General features: G+C 38.7%; 1 protein-coding gene across 1 annotated transcript in view; it reads left to right on the top strand.

The window, feature by feature from the left end:
• The window catches only part of LOC124172723, an 81,385-nt gene that overhangs the window by 28,636 nt on the left and 29,110 nt on the right, over nucleotides 1-23,639 (top strand). Inside the window, exon 3 of the mRNA XM_046552195.1 lies at nucleotides 3,523-3,648. Within this exon, the coding sequence (XP_046408151.1) occupies nucleotides 3,523-3,648 (126 nt within the window). The remainder of the gene's footprint in view (nucleotides 1-3,522; nucleotides 3,649-23,639) is intronic.

Raw genomic sequence — 23,639 nt, 5'->3', positions numbered from 1 at the left:
GTCAAATAACAGGAAATGTTGGTGGACTGAAGTGTTCTATTTATAGACGTACAACTCAGGAAATCGTCTTCTAATTAATTTTATGGAAGTGAAGAAGACTTGGACAAATAAATTTTATTTCATGACGTAGCCTGCTGCATTATTCTACCTACTCCCCATGTACAAGTGTGTTGACATTGATATTAAGTCAGGGAAATTGAAAATAGGGTGTTTACGTGGAGCCTAGAAAGGAGAGGAACTATGAATTTGGCTGTAATAATGGGAATACAAAGTGTTTCTATCAAGGTGACTGCTTGGTTCCACCAAGTCCCCCAAGGAACTTTTCTGTGCCTTATTGTTTTTTATGTTTTTGCTGCGATTAGATGCGCTAGCATAAACCATTTTTGGGTGTACTGCTGAGTGGAATACTTTAATAGGGTGGTTTCCTCTTTCTTTATTGCCTCCTGGAGTACACATTTCACGCTTTTAAATTTTCAATCGACGATATCAATTTTTCTCGATTGAAAGAAAAGTGAAAAATTTCAAGCGCGCGAAAACGCAGCGGCTAAGTATGAATCCTGGGGAAAGCCCGTGTGACGTCATTCTAGTTCCGGCTGACACCGATTGAGGCCACCTTGGTGCGACGCTATGAGCGACCATACGATGCAGGCTGCTAGCAGGTAGCAGATTACCCTGCTAGCAGGTAGCGCTTGCCTTAAATAAAGATTATTAACACCCTATCAAACGAAGGAAACTTTCCGACCTTGGGTAATTTTAATAGATGATTATTAAGAGATGTTTCCCTGAGCTCTGTGCCTCATGCATGCATTGGTAACCTCATACCATGTAAAAATCCTATCTACTTGTATAGAATCTAGGTCCCTGTGACTTCACGTGGAGTGGCATCACATGGGTGCCAATCTGGCCTTTTTCAATTACGGTTAAAATTGACCATTGCCATTCGTCTAAACTGAGAATTCTAAAACCAAATAATTTGTATGGTATGAATACACTAATGGTGGGTACCGAATCGTGCCTTTCGTTTTCTTTGATGAAGGAAAATACCCTATTGCTCAACATTTCATTCCTTCTGCTGGGAACGTCATCAGAATACACTACGAGACCAGGTGGAAAAGGACCCTGGATGGGCTTGCAGGATTACTCTCTAGAGGGCAGGGTCTATAAGCAGGGATAACTAGTGAAACGAAGCGAAACTTTCGTTTTGATCCGGAGGGAAATGAAAATACGAGGTTTAGTTTTGTTCCAGCACCAAACTGTTCACTAGTAATCATCAATACAGAAAATGTATTGCTATACAATTTTGGTTGTGCATTGAAGGCAAAGCATACATAATTGTTTTTATACATAAATTACCAACTCTTTTGTTTGGTGAATTGTTTCCAAATTTGTTGCTAGGGGTTAAGTTTGTATTTGTTTTTATTATGAAATAGGATGGTCTCTGGTATTCTTTTATTAGTTTCGGAAATAGTGCCGTCTGAGAATATGTTCCTGAGTAAAAGTATATTATTGTTCTAGTTTGCCTGATGCTACGTAAGAGTATTGCCTTAGTTATTTTTAAACACTCGCGTTGAATGGATTACATGAATATTTTAGGGGTCATGGATAATCGTGCCTCACGTCTGTTTTTTTTCAGATCGTCCCTGCAAGAAAAGTTTTCCATTTTTTTTTTAATTTTCTGCTTGCTGGATGGATGGAAAATAATTGTTACAAGTTACATTTATTCCTGAAATATTGTATGATACGGTCACTTTAGTTACTATTTATTTCCCAAACGCTTGATTTCATGGCTAATCTTTATCTTTGCCACAACATGGATATTCATTTAGGCTGTATATTCATTTCACAAAAAAATTGCACGCAAATCAAGGATTGAGAACGTTTTATTTCCCTTTGCTGCCCGTAAAATATCGAAAGATTGAGCACAACAAGTCACTATGCGTAGGTTTTAGAATTCTGGTAGGAGCCCTTGGGACGAAACTGGCATTGAACCGGGTACTTGCTGGTTCAAAATGAAGCAAATCAATTACCACAATAACCTCTTGCTGATTATATAGCGCAAAAGAGCACACGGCAAGAAAAAAAGTTGAAAATAGCGCCGAAACAAGTTGTGGGTCAAATGACCCCCAGCCGTCCTTCTAGGTATAACATGTCATAAAAATTTAAAACAAAACATTATATGTAGTTGAATTTATCAAAATATAGACCAAAATGAATATAGTGAAAAAGTTTCAAAATTTAAAAAAATATTTTAATAAGAGAAAAATAAATTTGAATTCTGAAAATGGGTCAAATGACCCCTGCCATCCTTCTAGTGTTAAAAAAGCTGGGAAAATGTTATTGTAGCATACTCAAAGAAATCTGTCATTTTGATAGGGTTGGTGAAATCTTACATTGGTATAAGAGGTATAAAAATAAATACTATCCTATTTTAATCGGGAATTTTAGCTACAAAACAAGTTTTAGCGTGGCATTCAATGAAGATTTTTGTAGACAATATTGATGGAAAGAATATTGCCTTGTGAATGTTACCAATGAAGTAAGAAAAAAGGTTTACGTTGTGCATTCCATAATTTATTTGAATGTTTTAATGAGTTATGACCAGAATTTTCACCGAATAGTAAGCTTTTGACCCTTATGGGATTGCCAATGTTTGGCTATCCTAACGAAGCACTCCCATTTCTGCCACACTTGAAACCAGTGGTGCCCCCTCTAGATATTTACAACCTTCTATCAGTCCTCCCAGATAAAAACCGTCACATCTCATGACGTTCCCACCAGGATGAACGAAACGGTGAAGTATAACTAACTAATAACTTCAGGCTTTACTTTGTGAAACCTCTCCATATTGGAAATAAAGAAATAAAAACTTTGTAAGGTTCACTGTTGTTTAATTGTGGGCACGACCCGGGTTTCGTAACTTGGTTACATCGTCAGGTGACTGATCCTGCATGCATCTTATATTTATACACAAAGTACGCAAATATGACGGTGAGGACATCTATCGGAAAGGAAAAGGACTGGTTGTGATGGCAGGGGTGAGGGTTAAACACGGAATGGAATAGGGAGGGGGGTAAGGGGGAAAGGGGCAGCCTTGATTTGGGACGAGGGTTTTTCCTTTGAGGATAGGTATCTGACCAGTGAGGGGAGGGTGGGGTTAAAGTGGGTGAGGAGTCTTTAGCTCTCGCCATCTCAACCAGTCCTTTTCCTTTCCGATAGATGTCCTCACCGTCATATTTGTGTACTTTGTGTATAAATATAAGATGCATGCAGGATCAGTCACTTGATGATGTAACCAAGTTACAAAACCCAGGTTGTGCCCATAATTAAATAACAGTGAACCTTACAAAGTTTTTATTTCTTTATTTCTGAAACGGTGAAGGTCAAAAGTTTACTCCACGCTGCAGTACACCCAATAATGGTTTACACTAGTTACTTTGTGCCTTGCCAATTTTTTTGTTTCTTCTCTCCTGTGTTTGAACGATGCTTTTTGATTTGACCCCCTTCCTTTCGTTTGTCGTCCAGGGCAGTTAGCGAGGGTTCGGTGGAGGTCCAAATTTGGCCGGCCTAGCAAGCTGCCGAGGGTCGGAGATGTCGATCCGACGGGATCTTACTGTCCTGTTCCTGAGGACTGGCTGAAGAGAAAATTCGGTATGGACGAGACGAGGCAGCCGACTAACCAGTCATCCCTACTAACCCACTCTAACCCTCTCTTGGAATGTGCATGCTGTTCGCTTTAGACTAACACAAACTGTTCCCATTTCCAGCTGGAGATAACGTTGCTAACTTGCTTTCTCATGTATTCAGTGGCGTGTGTGGCAAGATGTTGCGGAAGATGTTTGGGGTGATGATGCTACAATTACAACGAATTGCATGGTCATGCAAAGTTTTGGTACTAGACATCACAGTACATGAGAGCATCACATTTATACAGTGGAGACGAGACTCCAGGGCGGGCTCGCATGGTTACACTCCTGGGGCAGGGACTGTAAGCGTGAGCTTTTCTCCTCTGCACCCAGAAGGGGGGAGGACGGGAAGGAGGCGCCGCCGCGATAGGAGCCCGACGACGCCTCCTGGGGCGAGATAGGGAAGGAAGGGAAGGGACGAGGAATCCCGCACCGTCACAAAGGCGGGCGGATCCTACTACTATTAGCGAAACCAAGCTTACGCAGTTAATGTGCCAGCGATTTCAGTGGATTTTCCGATGAGGAAGAAAAATCCATCGATCAAATCGCTAGAAATCACATTTATACATTTTGTGGGAGAGGTTTGGAGGATTTGATAATTTTTAGGAAGGGTGACAAACGAGAGACAGTTTACCCCTTATACTGCCACAGGGCCAATTGGAGAGAGTTCAAAGAAAAGCGGCTCGATACGTTTTGGGTAGGCATCGGAGGATAGAGAGCGTATCAGGCATGTTAAAAATACTGAGGTGGGAATCTTTGGAAAGTAGGAGAAAAAGAAACCGACTCTGCGGTATGTATAAAATATACTAAGGGGATAAAGCATGGAGGGAATTAAGCAATGAAGTGGGAAAACCTAATTTCATTGGTAGGAACGATCATAAGGTCAAAATCAAATGCTTAGTGCAGAGGACCAGTGTTAAAAAAATTTCATACCTGAATAAAACAATTGAAGATTGGAACAGATTGCCTGCAGAGTTATATGAGCCCTTTCCTAGTAATGTAAAAATATTTAAGAAAAAGCTGAAAAAGTATTTAATTTTTTAGAAATTTTAATTAAATTTTAAAATTTGTACAACTGTCTCGTTGATATGTGACTTTGTGGGGATGTTGTGTTTTTTCTTTTTTGTATATACATGTTACCACCTGGCCAGTTGCCAAATTGTAACTTATGCAATAATAATTAATATATATCGGCCCTTGCTGGTTGAGAGGAAGCTGCCAGGGGCCGATCTATCGGCACGACTTATTTGACCGTATTTTCGTGATCGTGGCCTTTTCAATGGCTGTAATTTAGGTAAACCCTCATTATCTATGTATAGTTATAAGAAAGATATAAATATATCTTAAGTATTGGGAAAAAAATCTAGATGTATTATACAGTGTGTCCCATTTATCTTTACCACCCGAAATAACTTTTTGTCCAGGTCCAAATTCAAAAATGTGTCAAGCAAATGTTCGTTAGCCGTCAGGGGGACATTAATCAGCATGGTTGCCTTCCTTGTAGCTTTGTTATTTACAAAGATATGAACAGCGGTACGTCTTTTTTAAGAGGCACCCTATATTTATTATTTGGCAATTCATTTCCTCTCCGAAAGACTTATTCAAAAATGTAGCACAGTGGACCATTAACATAAACACGGTGTTAGGAGAAATGACGGACTCTCTAGCGCTTAGAGCAGGTACGAGGGTATTGGAACTACTCCACTTGCTGACGTTGACAGTGAACAAATGAAAACATAGTAAAATGTGCACCAGTCATAAGAAACTCGTCCACAGTAAGTGGACGAGTTTCTTATGTTTTCATAACGTTGTGTTTGTGTTAATGGTCCGCTGTGCTATGGTTTTGAATAAGTCTTTCGGAAAGGAAATGAACTGCCGAATAAAATATATAGACTGCCATTAAAAAAAGACATACCGCTGTTCATATCTTTGTAAATAACAAAGCTACAAGGAAGGCAGTCATGCTGATCAATGTCCCCTTGACGGCTAATGAACACTTGCGTGACACATTTTTGAATTTGCATCTGGACAAAAAGTTATTTCGGGTGCTCAAGATAAATGGGACACCCTGTACAAAATTAAATAGGTGAAAAATTGTAAAATCTGAAATGTTACAAATTCCGGAGCATAGCCTTGGCAGTCTTCACACGTCCCACCTGAAATGGGCTGCCAATTAAAGGGTTGAAAAATGGAAAACTGAGGAGACATGGAAAAAACCAGGGGAAGGAGGAGGAACGTTTCTTCCTTGCAGCATTTTTCCTAAAATGGTTCATGGAATATTTCGAAGAACCAATTTGATGAATCAGGCATGACTTCGTGGAATCGACTTAGCATAATGTAAAGTAAAATTTTTTTATCCGTATAAATTTATTAATGGACGACATTGGTTTCAAAGTGGCACGCTATCATCTGGTACATTTGAATGGAATACAGGAGATGATGGCATGCCACGTGGTGAACTATGTCATCCATTAATAAATTTATGTGGGATAACAGAAGTTTACTTTCCATTATATTGTGAAGAACCTTTTTCAAGTCGACTAATGTTATGAACTTATCACATCTATTTGAGTGTTATGATATGATCTATTGATCCCAGGATTTTGCATTTTAAAATGTAACACAAGTCAAATATAACACATACGTGCAACAAAAAATACAATAATTTCATTTTGTAATAAGCTCCTTGAAAAACTCGTGAACGTTGCGGTAACTTTTATCCAATGGAAAAAGTTTCAGATTTTCTCTGAAGCAAAAGGTTATACACTTTTGCACCTATACAAAAGGGACTCCTGCCATACATTTCTCAAGTGTTCCCCCAATATGTACCTCTCCCCAATTTATCCGATTGGCATCTAAGGTCTTCACCGAAAGGCTGTTTTTTTAAATGGCCAAATGATCTAATCTCGTGGCAGCAAATGTAATAATATATTACAGCAGACTCGCGATTATTCGGCTGCGGCATATCCGTGTTGCGAATGGCTACTAGGTTTGGTAGCCAGCGACAGTACATAGCTGGTGACGTCGCCTGGCTATCTTGTCTAATAAGGGCCTAAGGCCTGTTTCACATGAATGTGGACGCACTACTTGTGCGTATAAGGTTCCATTGACTCTAAAGAAATCTTACACATGAGTGCGTACCATCCGCAAGCGGAGTAGCCATCCATGTGGCTCCTCCGCCCCACGGATCACCTACGCACGTACGTACAGGCCACAGAAACAGGTTTGTGCTTGCACATGAACGCAGACAGATGATGCGGACAAAGCAGATTTGTCAATGGTAATAGAGCGAGCTTTGTGATTACAGTGCGAGTGTGTCTTTTCACCATATACAGCAGACTCGCGATTATCCGGCTACGGCATATTCATGTCACGGATTATCCACGCATAATTTTCGCTCTCGTTCAATGTTTTCCACTATCTTCATAAACAAAATCGGTTGCAAAATCACCGGAATGACTGCATTTCAATGTTAGGATACATGGGGCTTATTATTTCCTTTAGAATCCCCTTCGTAAAACGGATGCGATCCTGTGCTAGCTGCATTCACGGAAGCTCCAGTGTTCCTTTTTCCAAGCCTCGTATTTCCAGGTCTTGTGTGGAGCAGTAGGAATACGGGTACACTCATGTTATCATCGCTAAAAAGATCGTGGTCTTGCAAGGAAAGCTTTTAGTGAACCCGGAAAGCAATCTAAAATAACAGAAAAGTGCATAAATAATAGTAAATTGTTTGATTTACCTTAATTATGAATATTTAAAAAAATAACAGCCAAAGTTTGGATTATCCGTGTTTTCCGATATATATTTGTACATATATATTTTTTACTTGGCGGTCCCTGGCTTTTGCACACAATGCGTTCCCGAAAACTTGTACAAAAGTCGAATGAACGAAAGTCAAACCATTGACTTCCATACTAATGATAATGGGGAGTCCCAGCGTGGAGGGGTCGAAAAAGGTTCCGCGAGACCCTTCTTAACGAAAGTCCTCCAAAAATGCTCCGTACCACGAGAAAGAAGAGTCTCTTGGGGCTCAGTACAGCAGTCATGCTAACAAGGAGAGGTCGCCAAAGTGATGTCCAGGATCTGGATGCGGATGTTATTTTCTTAAACTATATAGGTAAGGTAGAAAAAGTGTCACGGCTTTCTACCACATAGGCCCGGGTTCGAGAGATATGCGCATGTAAATATTTCGCGCAGCATCAGGTCCCTTGAGTAAGCGCTTCCTTTAAACTACGGCCGTGGCGGTGCGGTCTAGGGTGCTAGTCCTGTGAGCTTTAGTATATAAGTAAGTTGGTGACCCGGGTTCGAGACCCAGCGCCGGCAATATTTTTTCTCTCTTCCAATTTTTGAAATCACTGTTACATTTTACCCTAATTCGTTTTAATTAGTTACTTTGCGGTTTTTTAAATATAACATCAATTTATGGATTTTAAACGAAACTCCGAATTGTGCCTTACTACGCGAATAAGAGGACGTATATAAATACTTACGCGTAAATTTCCGGGGAATTTAATCATCCTCGCCCTAGCCATTGCTCCCATAGCCTCTTCGTATATTCGTAATCTCAAGTCTTTCTTATCAACAAATAAACACCATTGCCTATCCTCACATTCAGTTACTGACCCTAGCTAGTTTCCTCTTCCACCCATCCAGCACAATGATCCTGCTCTCCAGCAGCCTACCCAAGCCGTTTTCGAGGCCTTCTTTGTTTACCTTTCGCACCCGCTTTCACACAATTGGGCCTCGGCGCCTCATTCAGGGATTATCGAGGGTCAGTTGTGGACGCAGGGTTGTTGGGACGGAATGTCTTTGAAGGACGCTAGAAGGCAGGTCATAAGGGACGTATGGTGAGTTGAAGGACATTTTGTTGTAAAGATCGAGATTCGTTGGGAAGACAGTGCGTGGGCGGTTAGAAATCTAATGGAGGGAATGCCTGGTGGAAATGAAATTTTGAATAAAAAACGTTTAAGCTGGAAAATACTGGTGCTTCAGGAATGTAAAAAAGGCATTGAAAGTGGAGGCACACGCGTCAAAAACCGGGGTACGATTCACGAATGGATGTACAATCGGTTAATTGATGCGAGGCAGAGGTGTGCATCGGTGCACATGATGAGCACATTACACGGAAATTCACGTGTAAGTATTTATATACGTCCTCCAATTCGCGTGGTAAGGCACAATTCGGAGTTTCGTTTAAAATCCATAAATTGATATTATAATTAAAAAACCGCGAAGTAACTAATTAAAACGAATTAGGGTAAAATGTAACAGTGATTTCAAAAATTGGAAGAGAGAAAAAATATTGCCGGCGCTAGGTCTCGAACCCGGGACACCAACTTCCTTTCATATTAAAGCTCACAGAACTAACGCCCTAGACCGCACCGCCACGGCCGTAGTTTGAAGGAAGCGCTTACTCAAGGGACCTGATGCTGCGCGAAATATTTACATGCGCATATCTCTCGAACCCGGGCCTATGTGGAAGAAAGCCGTGACACTTTTTCTACCTTACCTATATAGTTTAAGAAAATAACATCCACATCCAGATCCTGGACATCACTTTGGCGACCTCTCCTTGTAAGACGAAAACTCCGCCGTCTCGAAAGGGTTAAAACTTGTGTGTTTGGGCATCCTGCCAGGTAGGCACACCTCTTTACTCGATTTACGGGAAAACATACCTCAAAGGATATCATACTTACCAATATTACCACTAATACCTTCAGCCCTAAGGTAAAATTTCAACTTTGCTGTGATCCGAATTTTTTTTTCCGTCATGCGGAAAGTTTTAAGCCTGAATCACACGTTCATTTTTTTTCGTCGCGAAAGTGATCACTATCGCGATCTCTAGGCAAAATGATCCTCGCCGGCAATTGTTTTTCGCGATTACTCAAATATTAAGGACTCCCATCGCTATTTTTCATCACTCGTCCGGTCGCTTTTTCCGTCACTAAAACCATTCCTAAAACCCCATATCAGCCAATCGGAACGCATGACCGTATGGTGTGATTGCAGCACAAGGTTTGACAATTGTGGGAACGACATAGGTAAACAAACACGCTGTATATATTTTCGTGATGCGGGTGCTATGACAACGAGCTGTGATATAGGAAGTGGTGCGAAAAGCGACAGCGGGAGTGACCATGTGATTCAGAAAAATGATCACTGGAGCGATCGCTGTTCGCGACGGGAAAAGTGATTGCTATAGTGATTACTGTCGCGACGAAAAAAAATGATCGTGTGATTCAGGCTTTACATTTTGTCAAAAATGATTGAAATAAGTCGCAATGCAAAAACATATTGATATTATTGAATATTTTTTTGCCGTCATCTATAGATGGCAATATTTTAATGCAGTACGATAATACAAAGAAATTATTCTCTCTAAGAAAACATTTTTTTATCATCCATTATTTTCAATTTATATAATGTGCGTAATAGGCGTACCCAGGGGGGGCAGCACGGGGCAGCTGATCCCCCACCCCTTGAAGCAAAAGTAAATTTAGTTTAAAACGAAAGTTTTGAACAAATTTTTCCTGAAATCCAAGAAAAGTTATATTACTATAAAGCATGTAATTCGAATATAAATATATTTTTCCGAGCAAATAATTATAAAAGCAGATGAAGCGCTGTTATAATTTTCGTGAAATTTTGGTTTCCTTAACCTTTTTTGTGGCACAACTTGAACGACCACGGCTTGGACCCCTCTAGTTTAGATCCTGGGCATGCCCGTGAACTGAATGCATAACAGTTGACGAAGCGCACTCATCTTGCTTGCCGTTGCATCGTCCATCTTGTTTTACGAATCAAAAACAAAACACATGTGACATGTAGTGGCAGAATCGTGTACTGCAAGGTACAAGGGAGCAGGGGCGCAGCTAGGAATTAAGGCTAGGGGGGGTTTTAGGGTAACTAATACATATGGGTGTGGGGGTATTGCATACCTACCAGGGTAAGCAGGAGTTGCGGGGGCCCTCCTCCAGAAAAATTCTAAGAATAATGGTTCAAAATGGCGAGTTTTACGGCTTTCTGAGGGGTATTTGATAAATTCTATCTCTATTCTATGAGTAATACTGATCCAAATATGTAAAACGGATTAAACTTAAAAATTTCTCTGAGCTCTGGGGGGGGTTTTATCCCCCAAAACCCCCCCCTCGCTGCGCCACTGCAAGGGAGTGCAGCGCGGAGAGAATAATTCACAATTGAAGGATTATAATAATATTAATTATCATGTAGGTTCTTGTGTGTGTACCTTGTGTCCGAAGAGGTCACGAACACTGAAAAGTTCATAAAATCACCCCTAGGATTTTGTTTTGTATAATTTTAATTGATATATTAAGTATTTGTAGTTTACTGCAAGTGAATTTTTTTATTTATTGATGTGTCCATCAATTGAAGTGCTTTGTAAACAATTGCTAAACAAGTCTGTCTATGAAACCAATATTGACTGCTTATTTTTATTCCCAGGTTTTTTTTATACTTAAGAGTTTTTCTGTATTGCTTAAAACGGCACGTTTCATCTAAATGAAGGATGGTTTTTAATTTCAGGGGAAAAGTGAGTGGTGAAATTCATTTCATGATTCGACCCTATCGTTTGAGTACGTACCGCAGTGTGCAGTGGAAAAGAATTGGTTTTCTTTGTTTGAAAGTTTGGAGTGTTGAATTAACCTTTTGATTTTTTTCTCTCAGGATTGTGTCTTAGGTCTAACTGCAAATGATGTTTGCTTGTATTTTTTTAGCTAATAGTGCGAGGGTTGTTTTTTAACACGTTGCGTACAGATGGCGAGAATTCTCGTCATTTTTTTTCCCGAACGTTCCGGACGGATGACGAAGATTCTCGTCATTTAGGCGCGTCAACCTAAACAATTTTAAAGCGTACAATACGTTCAGTTGTTGTTCGTTATTCATAATGAATTGATGCATCATAACGTTTGATTGGGTAAAGTTATATTCTAAACATTAGCTTTTTAACCATGTTTAAACCAAAGGCATTACGCCCTAATAGGCACATATTTCCAATCTCAACACATCCACCCAGAATTCCTAGGAATTTCAATACCCCGGTACGCAACGTGTTAAGTAAGGTCCGTTTTTTTTATATAAAATAAACCAAAATTATTTTTTTTCAAAATTCTTTTATTTTTAGAATTTTCATACTTTTCTTTATATTTCCGCGTAGTTCCCGTGTTTGTTTAGGCACCGTTAAAACTAAGTTTTGAAACCACTCTTTAAAGAAGTTTGCCGCCTGCCTTGACAACCAGGAGTTCACGCGAGATACCACGTCTTTTGCTCTGAATGGCACATCGGAGCCTGGCCAGGGTTGCACAGTGGGCTTCTGAGTTGATCGTCATTCCTCGTGTCATAAAGTCCACTAGCAAAACGACGCGCCTGTCCCAGAACACAGTCACCATGATTTTGTGGCGCAACAACTTTTGTGATCAAAGATGGCCGTCCTGAGGGATCATCATCGCCATCGTGAACATTTTCGTGGCCATCTTTGTATTCTCCCACCCATTTCCACACTTTACCTTCGCTCATTGCATTAGCAGCATAAACTTTACAAAGCTGACGGTGAATGTCTGCAGCCGACATGTTTCTCACAAGGGGAGACCACGAAACTTGCTCCGCCTTTTTCAATGCCGTATTTTTTATGGCCTTCGGAATGGTGAACACATCCCTAAACTAGTAGTGGTTCCGTTGAAGATGTATAAATTGTAATTAAAGGCCATGATAGAATTTACGACATGAAATTGACGAGATTTGAACCCGCGACCATCAGCATAGTCGGTGAGATACCAAAATCGGAAAAAAATACTCACACTTATTCATTTTTGGCCTCCGTGTACTTGATAGGTCTCATTAGATGAAATAAAATGATTGTTATTATACTCTGTTCATTTTATCTTAGCGGGTGAGCTGGTGTGGCCAAAGCAAGTGGAGATGAGGGGAAGGGAAAGTTAGGGAAATGTGACTTTGCCTTTGCCAATCACCAAACAGCAGGGGTGGCCTCAGTGAGTCACTCTCAGACCTCCATCGAGTGAACATCGTGAATCTGTTCGTGGAGCAGTGTTGCCAAACCTCACGCGTTCTACTTGTATGTTTTTTTAAGCATTCCTTTTCACCAAACGGTGCCTCATTTAGCGCGGTAGCTGACAATGTCATGTGCTTCTGTGAAAGGATTATCCCCAATGTCTTCCAAATGAGTAGGTATATTGTCTCGACGTCGGGACCAAAATACCTGTGACCACCCATGACTCACGTTTTCAGTGACAAAGTAGGGCGGCTATGTAAATTTGGCAACGCTGAGTTCGCTCCTCCTCTCTCTCTTGTTAGTACCCCTCCCCTATCACCGAAGCCATCCGAGAGTGTCCGGGATCTCACAAAAGCTCACCCGCAGACATGAAGTGAAGAGATAACAATTAGCAATGATTTCAACCATCTTCAATGTTCTGTAATCACTGTTTTCATCCAACCATTAGCATTACCCTCCAATTGTCCCTTATCTTCATCGTACTTTTTTTAATACATTTGTGTTCCTGTGTCAGTGTTTTCTCTTCTTCTGGTGGAGTTTTTAAGTGTGAGTGCTGTTTGTTGCATTTTATGTGTGCCGTGTGTTTCCATGCAGAGCTGACTATAATACCATTGTTCTATGTCTCCATGTTGTGTTGATTTGTTGCCTTGTGAAGCCTTTAATCTTTGATTGTTGCATATTTTAATACATATATACTTTAATATTTATAATTATTACCAATGGCTACGTTACTGAAATGGGAGATATAAGTTATCTTCTACATCATAAGAATTTTATATATAGAATATTAATCGGACGCAAAATCATTGTAATCACTGCATTAATGCTAGGATACACGGCACTTATCATTTCCGTCAGAATCCCCTTCGTAAAACGGAAGCGATAGCGTGCTAGCTGCATTCATGGGAGCACCGTGTTCATGTTTTACAAGCCTTGGTGTGCACGACTGAGTTCCTTGATCATGGATACACGTCCCGCAGCAGTTGCAACTGGGCAACTAGTGCGAGACGCGACTACGCGGCGTGGTGCCTGACAGCGTAGTTTCCAAAGTCGAGCGGTGGTTTTGAAGCATTCGTGCAAACCACTTTTCTGTATCCATGATCACACTGCCACGGATGTGTGGTTTTTGAAACCAGTCCTTACATGGAACATTAATAATACAAGTACATCCATGTTATTGCCGCTAAAAAGATCACGAACTGGCGAAGAAAGCTGTCATTGAGTCCCGGAAGCACTCTTAAATAACAGAATAACTGCAAAAATAATAACAATAATAATATATTGTTTGTTTTACGTAAATTATGACCATCATAAGACATTGAAGTGAAAGTTTGGGTTATCTGTTTTTTCGAATTATTCGTGCCGTCCCTCCCCATCATTATCCCTGATAATCAGGATGAACGTCAATTGTTAAAGAAATATATTGTAAATTATTGATTTTTCAATATTTTGTTTTCTTTTATGAAGGAAAATAAATGCATTTTTATATTTTGGGGGATGTGGGAGGTCTGAACCCCCCCGATCCCTCTGTTGGCTTCGCCACCGACTCTGACAGTGGCTTAGTAAGCACGACCTCCGACGAGTGTGCCACAGTGAGGACTTGTGATGTCAACACCTTGTTTGGTAAAACTCATACCAAAGCTACCTCTGAGAAAATGTGGTGTAATTGGCTTACAGGTCTGAGCGACAATTGGTATATCCTGGTTTATATACTGGTAAAGCCAAATATTTTTTCATGGCAAACTTCATCCTTGGTGTATTTAATTATATAGAGGTCATGGAGGCTTAAACATTCATAACCTATTATGTTTTTCCCTTCAAGTTCTCCAGTTGTGCCAGCAGACCTGTTCCAAAGGAAATATGAAAGTAATGTAGCTCTTGCAATGTTAACTAAATTGCCATCTTGTCTTCTCTCTCTCTCCCCCTCATTTATTTCCCACAATGCACTCTGGCCGGCCTACCGTCGTTGCGGGCACGTCCGTTGTCAACCGTCCGAACAAAACTTCCCACGTCGGTGCCGTTGACGTCGTGTGCTGGCCTGGTTGATGAAATTGCCTCTCATAATCCTGTCCCAATACCACTCTAAACCCATTTTAATCCCATCATCTTCTCTAATCACGTTTCTATTCTCACGACAACAATGCTTTGCACTAATTTCCCAACTCTTCCTCTCTACATTGTATAAAAAAAATCCTGCTGACATCTCTCTCTGGTTGTTGATAATTATTTCATTCTCCGTGAAACGTATTCTAACTTGGCCTCTTCTTAAAAATATTTTTGTCTAATGAATGTGTTTCTATGGTGTTGATCCTTGCGAAATAATTTGCATTGGTCTGTGATGAATCTTGTGTCATATCGAAATTTCCTCTTTGGCTTTTCTGATTGTGCTTATTCGCTGTCTAATCTTCATCTTTCTCTATACTCTTACGTACTCGAATTGAATTTACTCTTCGATGTGACTACTTTTTTTAAATGTAATGTTGGTCTCAAAATTGCGTCGCAATGCTGCTATTCAATTTTAAAATGCTATAAATGTATTCCTTGCTGAAATGATGTGTCACATCAAACATGCCTTGCTGTGATGAAAACATATTCATTGTTAACTCGTTAACTGTTTTTCTGCTCTCTGACTGCATTTTCTAATTCATCGCCGAAACTCTTATTCCATCATGTTTATCATTTGGGTTTGTTCGCGTCGCAATTAATAACGTCTTTTGCATTTGAATAATATTTATTTTTTTTGCTTTTAAAAAAATGCTTACTGGTTCGATTTCGGGTTTTTCTCTTGCCTGAAACTTCAATGTTGCCGTAAAATCATTCAATCCTTCCTGTATTTATATTTTCAATTCCATTTCGAATGTGATGTTTTGCAATACATGATCCAATGCTATCATTTTGCTCTATGTGAATATTTTTCCTTGAATCGGCGACTTAACTTGATTGTGCCTAATTGAACTGTGATCCACTTTCTTCTCTGCTTTGCCACAATGTGCTCTTCATGTGTCTCTTGTTTCCTCGGCATAATTTATTTCAAAATCATTTTTACCACTGCTTCTGGTTATTTGAATCATATTCAATCATTCAATTGTAATGCAATGGATGCAATATATGACTTCATGCCATGATTTTTTTCTTTGAAAACATTTTTTTAATCGGTGAAAACTCAAATGATTTCCATTTTGACTTCATTGCAACTATGTCAATTACATGTGCTTTGTGTGTGACGTATAATTTTATCTAATAATGGATAACAAAATCGATCTAAAAATGAATTTTGGTAATGGATACCTAATTACTGATCTATCTGATATAATAATGGTGTTAATATATATTTATAATTACTTCATATAACCTGATTCCTATTAACTGACCCAAAACGTCATCTTTTTGTAACTTTATGGACATTTTTTTTACATGATTTACTGATGCAATTGAATATTTCCTGACTCTTGGTATTTTTTTTTTAATGGGTTTATCTGCGATTACTCGCAAAAACGCTGAAAAATATTTTTCTTCTCCCCATATGAACATTATGAATGTGAAATTAATGAAATGGTATCAATTTCATCAAATTGTAATTTTCTGGGGTCTAATTTTATTTTGCCCTCCAAAAAAATATAACAAATCCCTCAAATTTTTTGTTCACTTTGTGATTTTTTTTTTGGGTGTTGTCATGACAACCGTCAACTATCCATCCATGACCTGTTTTGAAAAAAAAATGCCTTCAATGACATTTTCTTTAATGCTTACTAATAATTTGTGGTGGATGTCCATTTTTTTTGCTGCCCTATATCGCATTTAATTTTTATTTTAATTCCTTATCCGGTGTTTTACAATGAAACAATAATTTAAAAAATTAATAATATTTTTTGCTAACAATTCATTGTGTCTTTCGATAAAAAACCAAATTCTAATTTTGCTAAACGTGGTTTAATATATTTCAACTGACTGAAAAATTGTTCTCACCTCTTTTCTGATGAATCTGTCTTCTCGTTTCTGGAATTTTCTCATTACTCCTCTCATTTTTTTGTACTCTCTCTGTCATTTTTCTCGAATGGAATGAAAAAAAATTGTAAAAAAATCAAATTTTTGCAATATTTTTATTGCAATAATCATTATTGTGTGTCTAAATGCCTCAAAATGATATCAAATATTGCCGCCTGTGTTCTTTTTTCTCGTTCTATGTTCCTCTCATTCATTGTTCTTCGATGTTTTTTATCTCTGTAATTGGCTTTGGTTTTGTAATTTCTCTTTCCTCCTCCATTATTCATTTCTCCTAAATTATGCATCTTTATTCTCCATATTGTTTTGGTGATGTTAATGTTGCTTTGTTTTCCGTTGCTATCACAACCACCACTTTTGTCCCATCTTTACTTATTTCCCGTCCGTTCCCGGCAACCCCTGACAAATTCCCTTTCCCTTCATCATGACAACTCAACGATATTGTCTCAAGACAATTGTCATGCCATAGTCGGCCACAGTAAGAAAATTCTTCCATTATAACTGAATTCTTCTAATCTTCCTCTCTTGCTATCAAATGTTTTTAGATATTGTTTTTTGCTGGGGTTTATTGCATACGGAACTGCCATCTGTTTTTAAAATTATCCTCTCAATGATTATGCTGGAGAGTAGATTTTTCTTGTGTTATGGTGATAATGGGTTGGATTGCTGTAGAAAATTGTATTTTCAAGTATCTGTCTAGCATGGCATTAACTTTCCCCGAGAACGTTCCCCTTTGACTTTATTAACCGCTATATAATGCCACATCTTAAATTTCCTACGTCAAAACATAAAAATTAGAAGATTCATTGAAAAAATCCGCAATGTGCATGACTTGGCCTATGTCCCCGGTGAAGTTTAAATGCAGGAAATATCTTTCTAACAAGCCATTGTTATACTTATTTTTGTATTCTTAATGATTTTTTAATTATTTTATTACTATACCTTAAAAATGATTAAGATCGCAATACAGACGCTCCTCATTAATAAATGGTGTTACTAAACTGTTCAGTGATTATTAGGCGGTACAAAGTTTGCCGGGTGAGCTAATCGTAAGCTATAAGGTTATTATTTTCAGCCAGGTGAGTTATAAGGTTTTTTAATATGCACACCATTCAGTCTGTTGATATTTTAACGGAGCATTTATGGTGTTGTTTAAGAGATGTACGTACAGTAAAACCTCTATGTAGTGGACCTCTTTACATCATAAACCTCCATACTTCATACCACCACTATGGTCCCGTCAGATTTAAATTTATATTTATAGGCAAACCTTTATGTAGTGAACCTCTTTAGCTCGTTAAACCTTCACTTATCATACAAAGGAGATACCCCCAAGACATCATAACTACCTCTGCAAATTGTACCGAGACAACTAGAGACCATTAATGCAGCTGCAGTTGAGAACATGGAATGACATTTTCAGCTATAAATGTTTCACCCTTATTTTTTCATCTTATACACCTTTAATATGCTGTAATTTTCACGTTAACCATTAGTTATGGCCATTTTGTTCCATATGAGAGCATACCTAACAGTAAATAAGAAAAAAGATAGCCAACTATTCTAATCGTTTTAAGAGACTGTTGAATTAAGAAAGATCACATTGTTTTCTCTCGAATCATGGTAAAAATCACGGGATAGTGCTCAATTTCTGCTATCATTAAATAATAAATGCATGTTCATTAATGCATGCATGTTTGTTTAAACATATAAATATAATGGTTTAAAAGACGGTAGTACCTTTCATTTCCAAAGGATATGAAAAAATGGTGCCTATCACTAAAACCTCTCTATAGTGAACCTCCATTGATAAAAATTGACCAAACTTTGTTCCCCTCCATTACGATGTAAAGAGGTTTAACTGTATAAAGTTTTGATCCTACAGAGTATAGTTTCCATTATTCGTTGGAGCAGTTGTAGTGTGCGTTTGCTGTCAACGCCCATTTTCTGAGGGATGATTTTTGAGCGATTTTTTTGTATCGATTTGGAGTGGCCTCTCAACTTGGTGACTTTTTATCTATGGGGTTTTGTGAAACCCGTGTTTATGTGAACCATCCGAGGACTCTACTAGCTTTCAGCACCAATTTCCACAAACAAATTGCCAGCGTTGGGTATTTCCCCCCCTCCCCACACAAGATTCAAATTTTATATTAAATAATGAGGCCAGGATAGGAAATAATTTTTTTACCAAATCCCTCGTCGGGAACTCTATTAGCATCGTGCACACTCTTCCAAAAATTGGATGCAGAGGGTAAATCATTAAATAAAATATTTTTGTTACGTGAATAAATCCATAAAAGTCGTAAGGGTAAACTCTATCATCTACCGATTGCGGTATTCATAGGAAATTCTCGCCTTGCACGGGAGTTTTGTCCCGACAATGAAATTCTCTTCTCGACCGCCGAGACGAGACTCTCGCACAGCGCTAGTCAGTAACCCTCTGACCCTATCATCCATGCCCTTGCAGATGGCATGGGTGTCATTCAGTGTTTAACGAAAGCCGGGAGGGTGTGGACGCGGAATTTTGGCGTGCGCTTCTCTGTAAGTCGGGTCATTTTTGGTCCTTCGGGCCGGATTGCGCGAACAGCCAGCATAACGCCTTTTTTTTGCTGGCAAGAGTCATGACGAATGCCAGAAATCGGTTTACCCATGTGTGGAGAATAGGGGACATACCGTACCTGATTTGATCAATCAAAACTTTTTGAAGAGAAATTTAGATATGTGCCGACATTATCAAAAATTAAGGAAAAATTTCTGATTCATTAACCCCTTGCGCTGAAATGACGAGTATATCTCGTCATGAACTTCTGATGACACAATGACGAGTGTATCTCGTTATCAGACTTTAACAATTTAGGACTATTTAGGGCAACGAATAAATATTTTGAAAAATTAACAGTGTTAAAAACATCCATAGTATACATTAAGAACTAATATTTCATGAAATATTACGCATTGGAAGGAATAAAATGATTTTATACGAGTAGCAATGGATTAGTTCTCGAGGTCCTTAAGGGAAGACGATTCGTTGGTGAACATTATGATTTAATAACCACTTTTTATTTCACTGTTCCAGGTTGATCACAAACTACGAAATGTTATTTCATTAGCTACAACTCCATTTAAAAAGAACCACAGACATATAAATAGAGGGTAGGAGCACGGTATACAGAAAATTAATTGAAGTGGAAGGGGTTAAATGGGTTTTATCAAGTTTTGAAAAAAGGAAGTTATGTTGCCGCAAGCTGTATATATGAGGATTTCTGTTTGTTTGTCCGCTATATGTTTACATACGGCTGCACGGATTGCGACCAAAGTTAGTACATAGGTGCATGTCGTGCCCCCAAACCCCATAGTACTACTTTCGGTTCCGTCCGATATGTCCTTTGCATCGTTTTCTCATTATAACTGTACTTGACGGCATGTACGACGCACCCTTATTTAGAAGGCCACTCATAAGGAGGAAATGTTTCAGTAGTTCACGCAACAGTGCGGTACCACAATAACTTTAAATGTGCTGAAAAGTTTCTCTGGTTTTCCGCCGGTTGATGTCGTCCATGTGTCCCGACGTTTCGACCAGCGACTTGCTGATCATCCTCAGGGGATGTTCCGAAGATCCGCTGAGGACAATCAGCAAGTCGCTGTTTACAACTTTGGGAAACCTGAGAAACTTTTCTGCAACTGATACGCTGGGAAAACCTAAGATCATACAACTTAAAATGTGGTTTCTTTTGGTTGTCATGTTTCGTAAAAGCCAAATGAACAATCATTGAATGCAACAACCAAACATTTTTAATAAGGAAAATTAACAAACGGCAAGCTATTTTGAGCATGATATGTAAACTTCGATAATGAATAAATGAATGAACTGCTAGCAATCGAACATAATACAAAATACAGGAGAAACTACAAAAAAACACAGATTCTTTTAGTTCTCAAGTTTCCTAAAAGCCAAATAAGCAAAGCAGAAACATCATCACGTCCGTCACGCCAAAGTAGCTGTGGCCAACAGCGTGCTATTAATGGCCAAAAAAGTCACTCATTCATTGGTCATTATGACCGAAACGGTGTGAAGATGAAGTATGCGTTTCGGTCATTACGACCGAAGCAGCTGCGTACGTGTTGAATGAGACATTGCAATATTTCCTTTGGTTTTGTACAAGATATTCGTGCTTACTGTTACTATTATCTTACTTTCTCATGGTGTTTTTTTCTTTCTTTACTTTCACGTGGTGTTCAATGTGGACAAATGAAGGATGATGAAACACTCGGAAAATAAATAAATGGGTATGAAATTGTAATTCTGGCATTCTCATTGAGAAAAGTCAATATTATGGAAAATTGTAAGTCACCCTCTGCACAATTTGGCTGCTGGGGGTGCAAAAGTACCCTCACAAATGTTTTCAACATGCGATCTTCCGTTATGAGTGTGCTACAATAGTAAATAGGTATTTCAAATGAATATCATGGGCTTTAATAATAATAATAATAATTTTATTGGTCAGTAGTATTCAGAAATACAGAGACCTCGTCAGAAAAAGTAGTACAAAAATATATAAGAGAAATCACATACAATCAAATATATAGGTTACATCAAAATACAGTGCAACCTCGATATAACGACACCCCACGGTGCACTAATAAACACTCGCTATAGCGAATTGTCACTTTACCGGAGGTGGAGCAAATAATAGCCAATATACCTGTTGCGAACAGATATACAGGAACACGAGTGGTGCAGCGACAGATAAACATCTATCCGATAAACGTAAGCATAAATCCAGACGAAAGGCGATGTTTTTTTGCATCACTAAATTTCCTTACTCAAATAACGACTAACTATTCAAACAATTTATAAGCGCCGCACTGAATAAAAATCATGCAGAGCATTGTTTCGTCAATCATTATATTTATCGAACGACAGTTTACCACATAAATTTGAGACTGAGCACTCCATTAACTTCATTTCTAACAGATCGCTAGAGGTTACAGAGGTTAAGGAGTCTTGATGAAAGTCTTCCGGCGGTGAAACCCTCGCTATGGCGAGAGCCAACGCCGAAAGGGTCTCGTAAAAACGAATTTTTTAACACGCTTATTTATAGGGTCAATTGACGGTGCATCGGCTATCTCTCGTAATAGCGGGGGTGTCGCTATAGCCCGTACTCGCTTTAACGAGGTTCCACTGTACAATGTCATCAGTACTATGTGTAAAAAATTCATCTACAGAATATAAAGGATGTGAGACAATCCAATTGTGAGTCACCCTCTTAAATGTAGACAAACTGGTCATTCTGGCTGTAATGGGTAGGTGGTTAAATACCCTAATGCCTAACCTAATTAGGAAGGGAAGATTTGGTTTTTGCTAATCGACACTGGTTTAAAGGATAAGAGGTTCTTATTTCTTGTGCTATAATTGTGAGTTTCACATCTTTTAGGGAAGATATCAAGATTTTCTTTCACGTATATCAGAGCTTTATATACATACATGCTATAAACAGTTAAAATTTTCAATTTCACGAAAAGTGGACGACAGTGTTCCCTTCAATTTGGGACTTGTAAAATAAAAACTTCTTGGAGGGGAAACTTATTATCTGGATGCTTCTTTATGTGTGTGGGGAGTAAACGTAAGATTTAATTATTCATTCATTTTATTTGCCAAGAGATCAATTACATCAATGTGCATTAGGCCGGCCCTTATTTTTCAGAATTGAGAAAAGTTATGTTTTCCTAGTCTCAAAATGATCCAAATGAGGTTAATATTCACGTGTTAAAATTTGGTTACTTTAAAATGACGGCAACCCGTGCCCCAAGGGCCCTAAGTACTGAGGACCCTCAAATGCAATGTTTGGGGCCGAAAAAGTGCTATTTCTATGTAAAACATAAAAGTAAAGACCTCCAGGGCCGATTTTTTGTTTGTTTTGACCTATCTCAAAGCGTTTACAAGATATCGTCCGTCGTAATGCAATCCACCCCCAAGGGCGCTACCCCGCACCGCGGCGCCGCTGAGGTATGGCCCGCACCACTTACTAGAGACTTCCCCTCCACCCCCTCCCCTCCCTCGGCACAGACTTTGCTCCTGATGGCAAGATTTTGTCTTTGAAGAAATGTGCTTACGTTAAAAAGAATTTAATTGCGATGACAATGCTTCCAATCAAAGTGATCAATTCACTCGTATTTTCACTTGTCCATGAATTTCAGTACATATTGACCAAAACAAAATACATTTTCGTATTTCTAATCTTTCATATTTGGCATTTAAAGTGTATTTGCGCACGTTAGGGGCTGTGCTTAATGTGCATTGATATAAGGCACGTCAAGAAAATTGCACATGTCCAATAATTACATAATATAAAAATACCTTAATTATATATACAATGAGATAATACATTCATTAAAACTCCCAAGTACTCATTTACGGAATAAAATAGGTTTTTAAGTAGAAAATCCCTTAGTTTTCCTCTAAAAACACTGATAGTTTAAATTTCCTTCAATCCAGAGGGCAATTTGTTGTACAATTTTAAACCCATATATTCCCATTTTATACCCATTATATATATCAGATGGCAGTTCTGTAATTTATGCGACTGTGTAATTTTTCTCCTAAAGTTTTCCCCTTTGTGTACACTACCATAAATGTATCAATCATTTCTGTGTTCTTTTACGTGTGTGTGTGTGTTTGTAAATAACGATGTTCAATATGTGTCCTTTGTCTGTTTAAATGCCTCTGAAAATTCTTCACATTTTTCTCTCTCGTTTTCCTCCCACAGGTCGTTAGGTCTGTGTTTGTAAGTCCCTTGTTGTTTGTTGATTGTCTGTTTATTCACTTTGTCGTATGTGGATTTTGTCTTTCTGTCTCTTAAGTGTTGTTTGTCGTTTACCTGTTGTTCATCTCTATCTCATTCCATTACAATTGTAAGCTATGGATGCAT

The sequence above is a fragment of the Ischnura elegans genome (assembly GCF_921293095.1).
Source record: "Ischnura elegans chromosome 13 unlocalized genomic scaffold, ioIscEleg1.1 SUPER_13_unloc_2, whole genome shotgun sequence".
NCBI classification, from domain to species: domain Eukaryota; kingdom Metazoa; phylum Arthropoda; class Insecta; order Odonata; family Coenagrionidae; genus Ischnura; species Ischnura elegans.
Note: the sequence above shows the minus strand (reverse complement) of the source record. Positions and strands in the feature narration are given on the sequence as shown.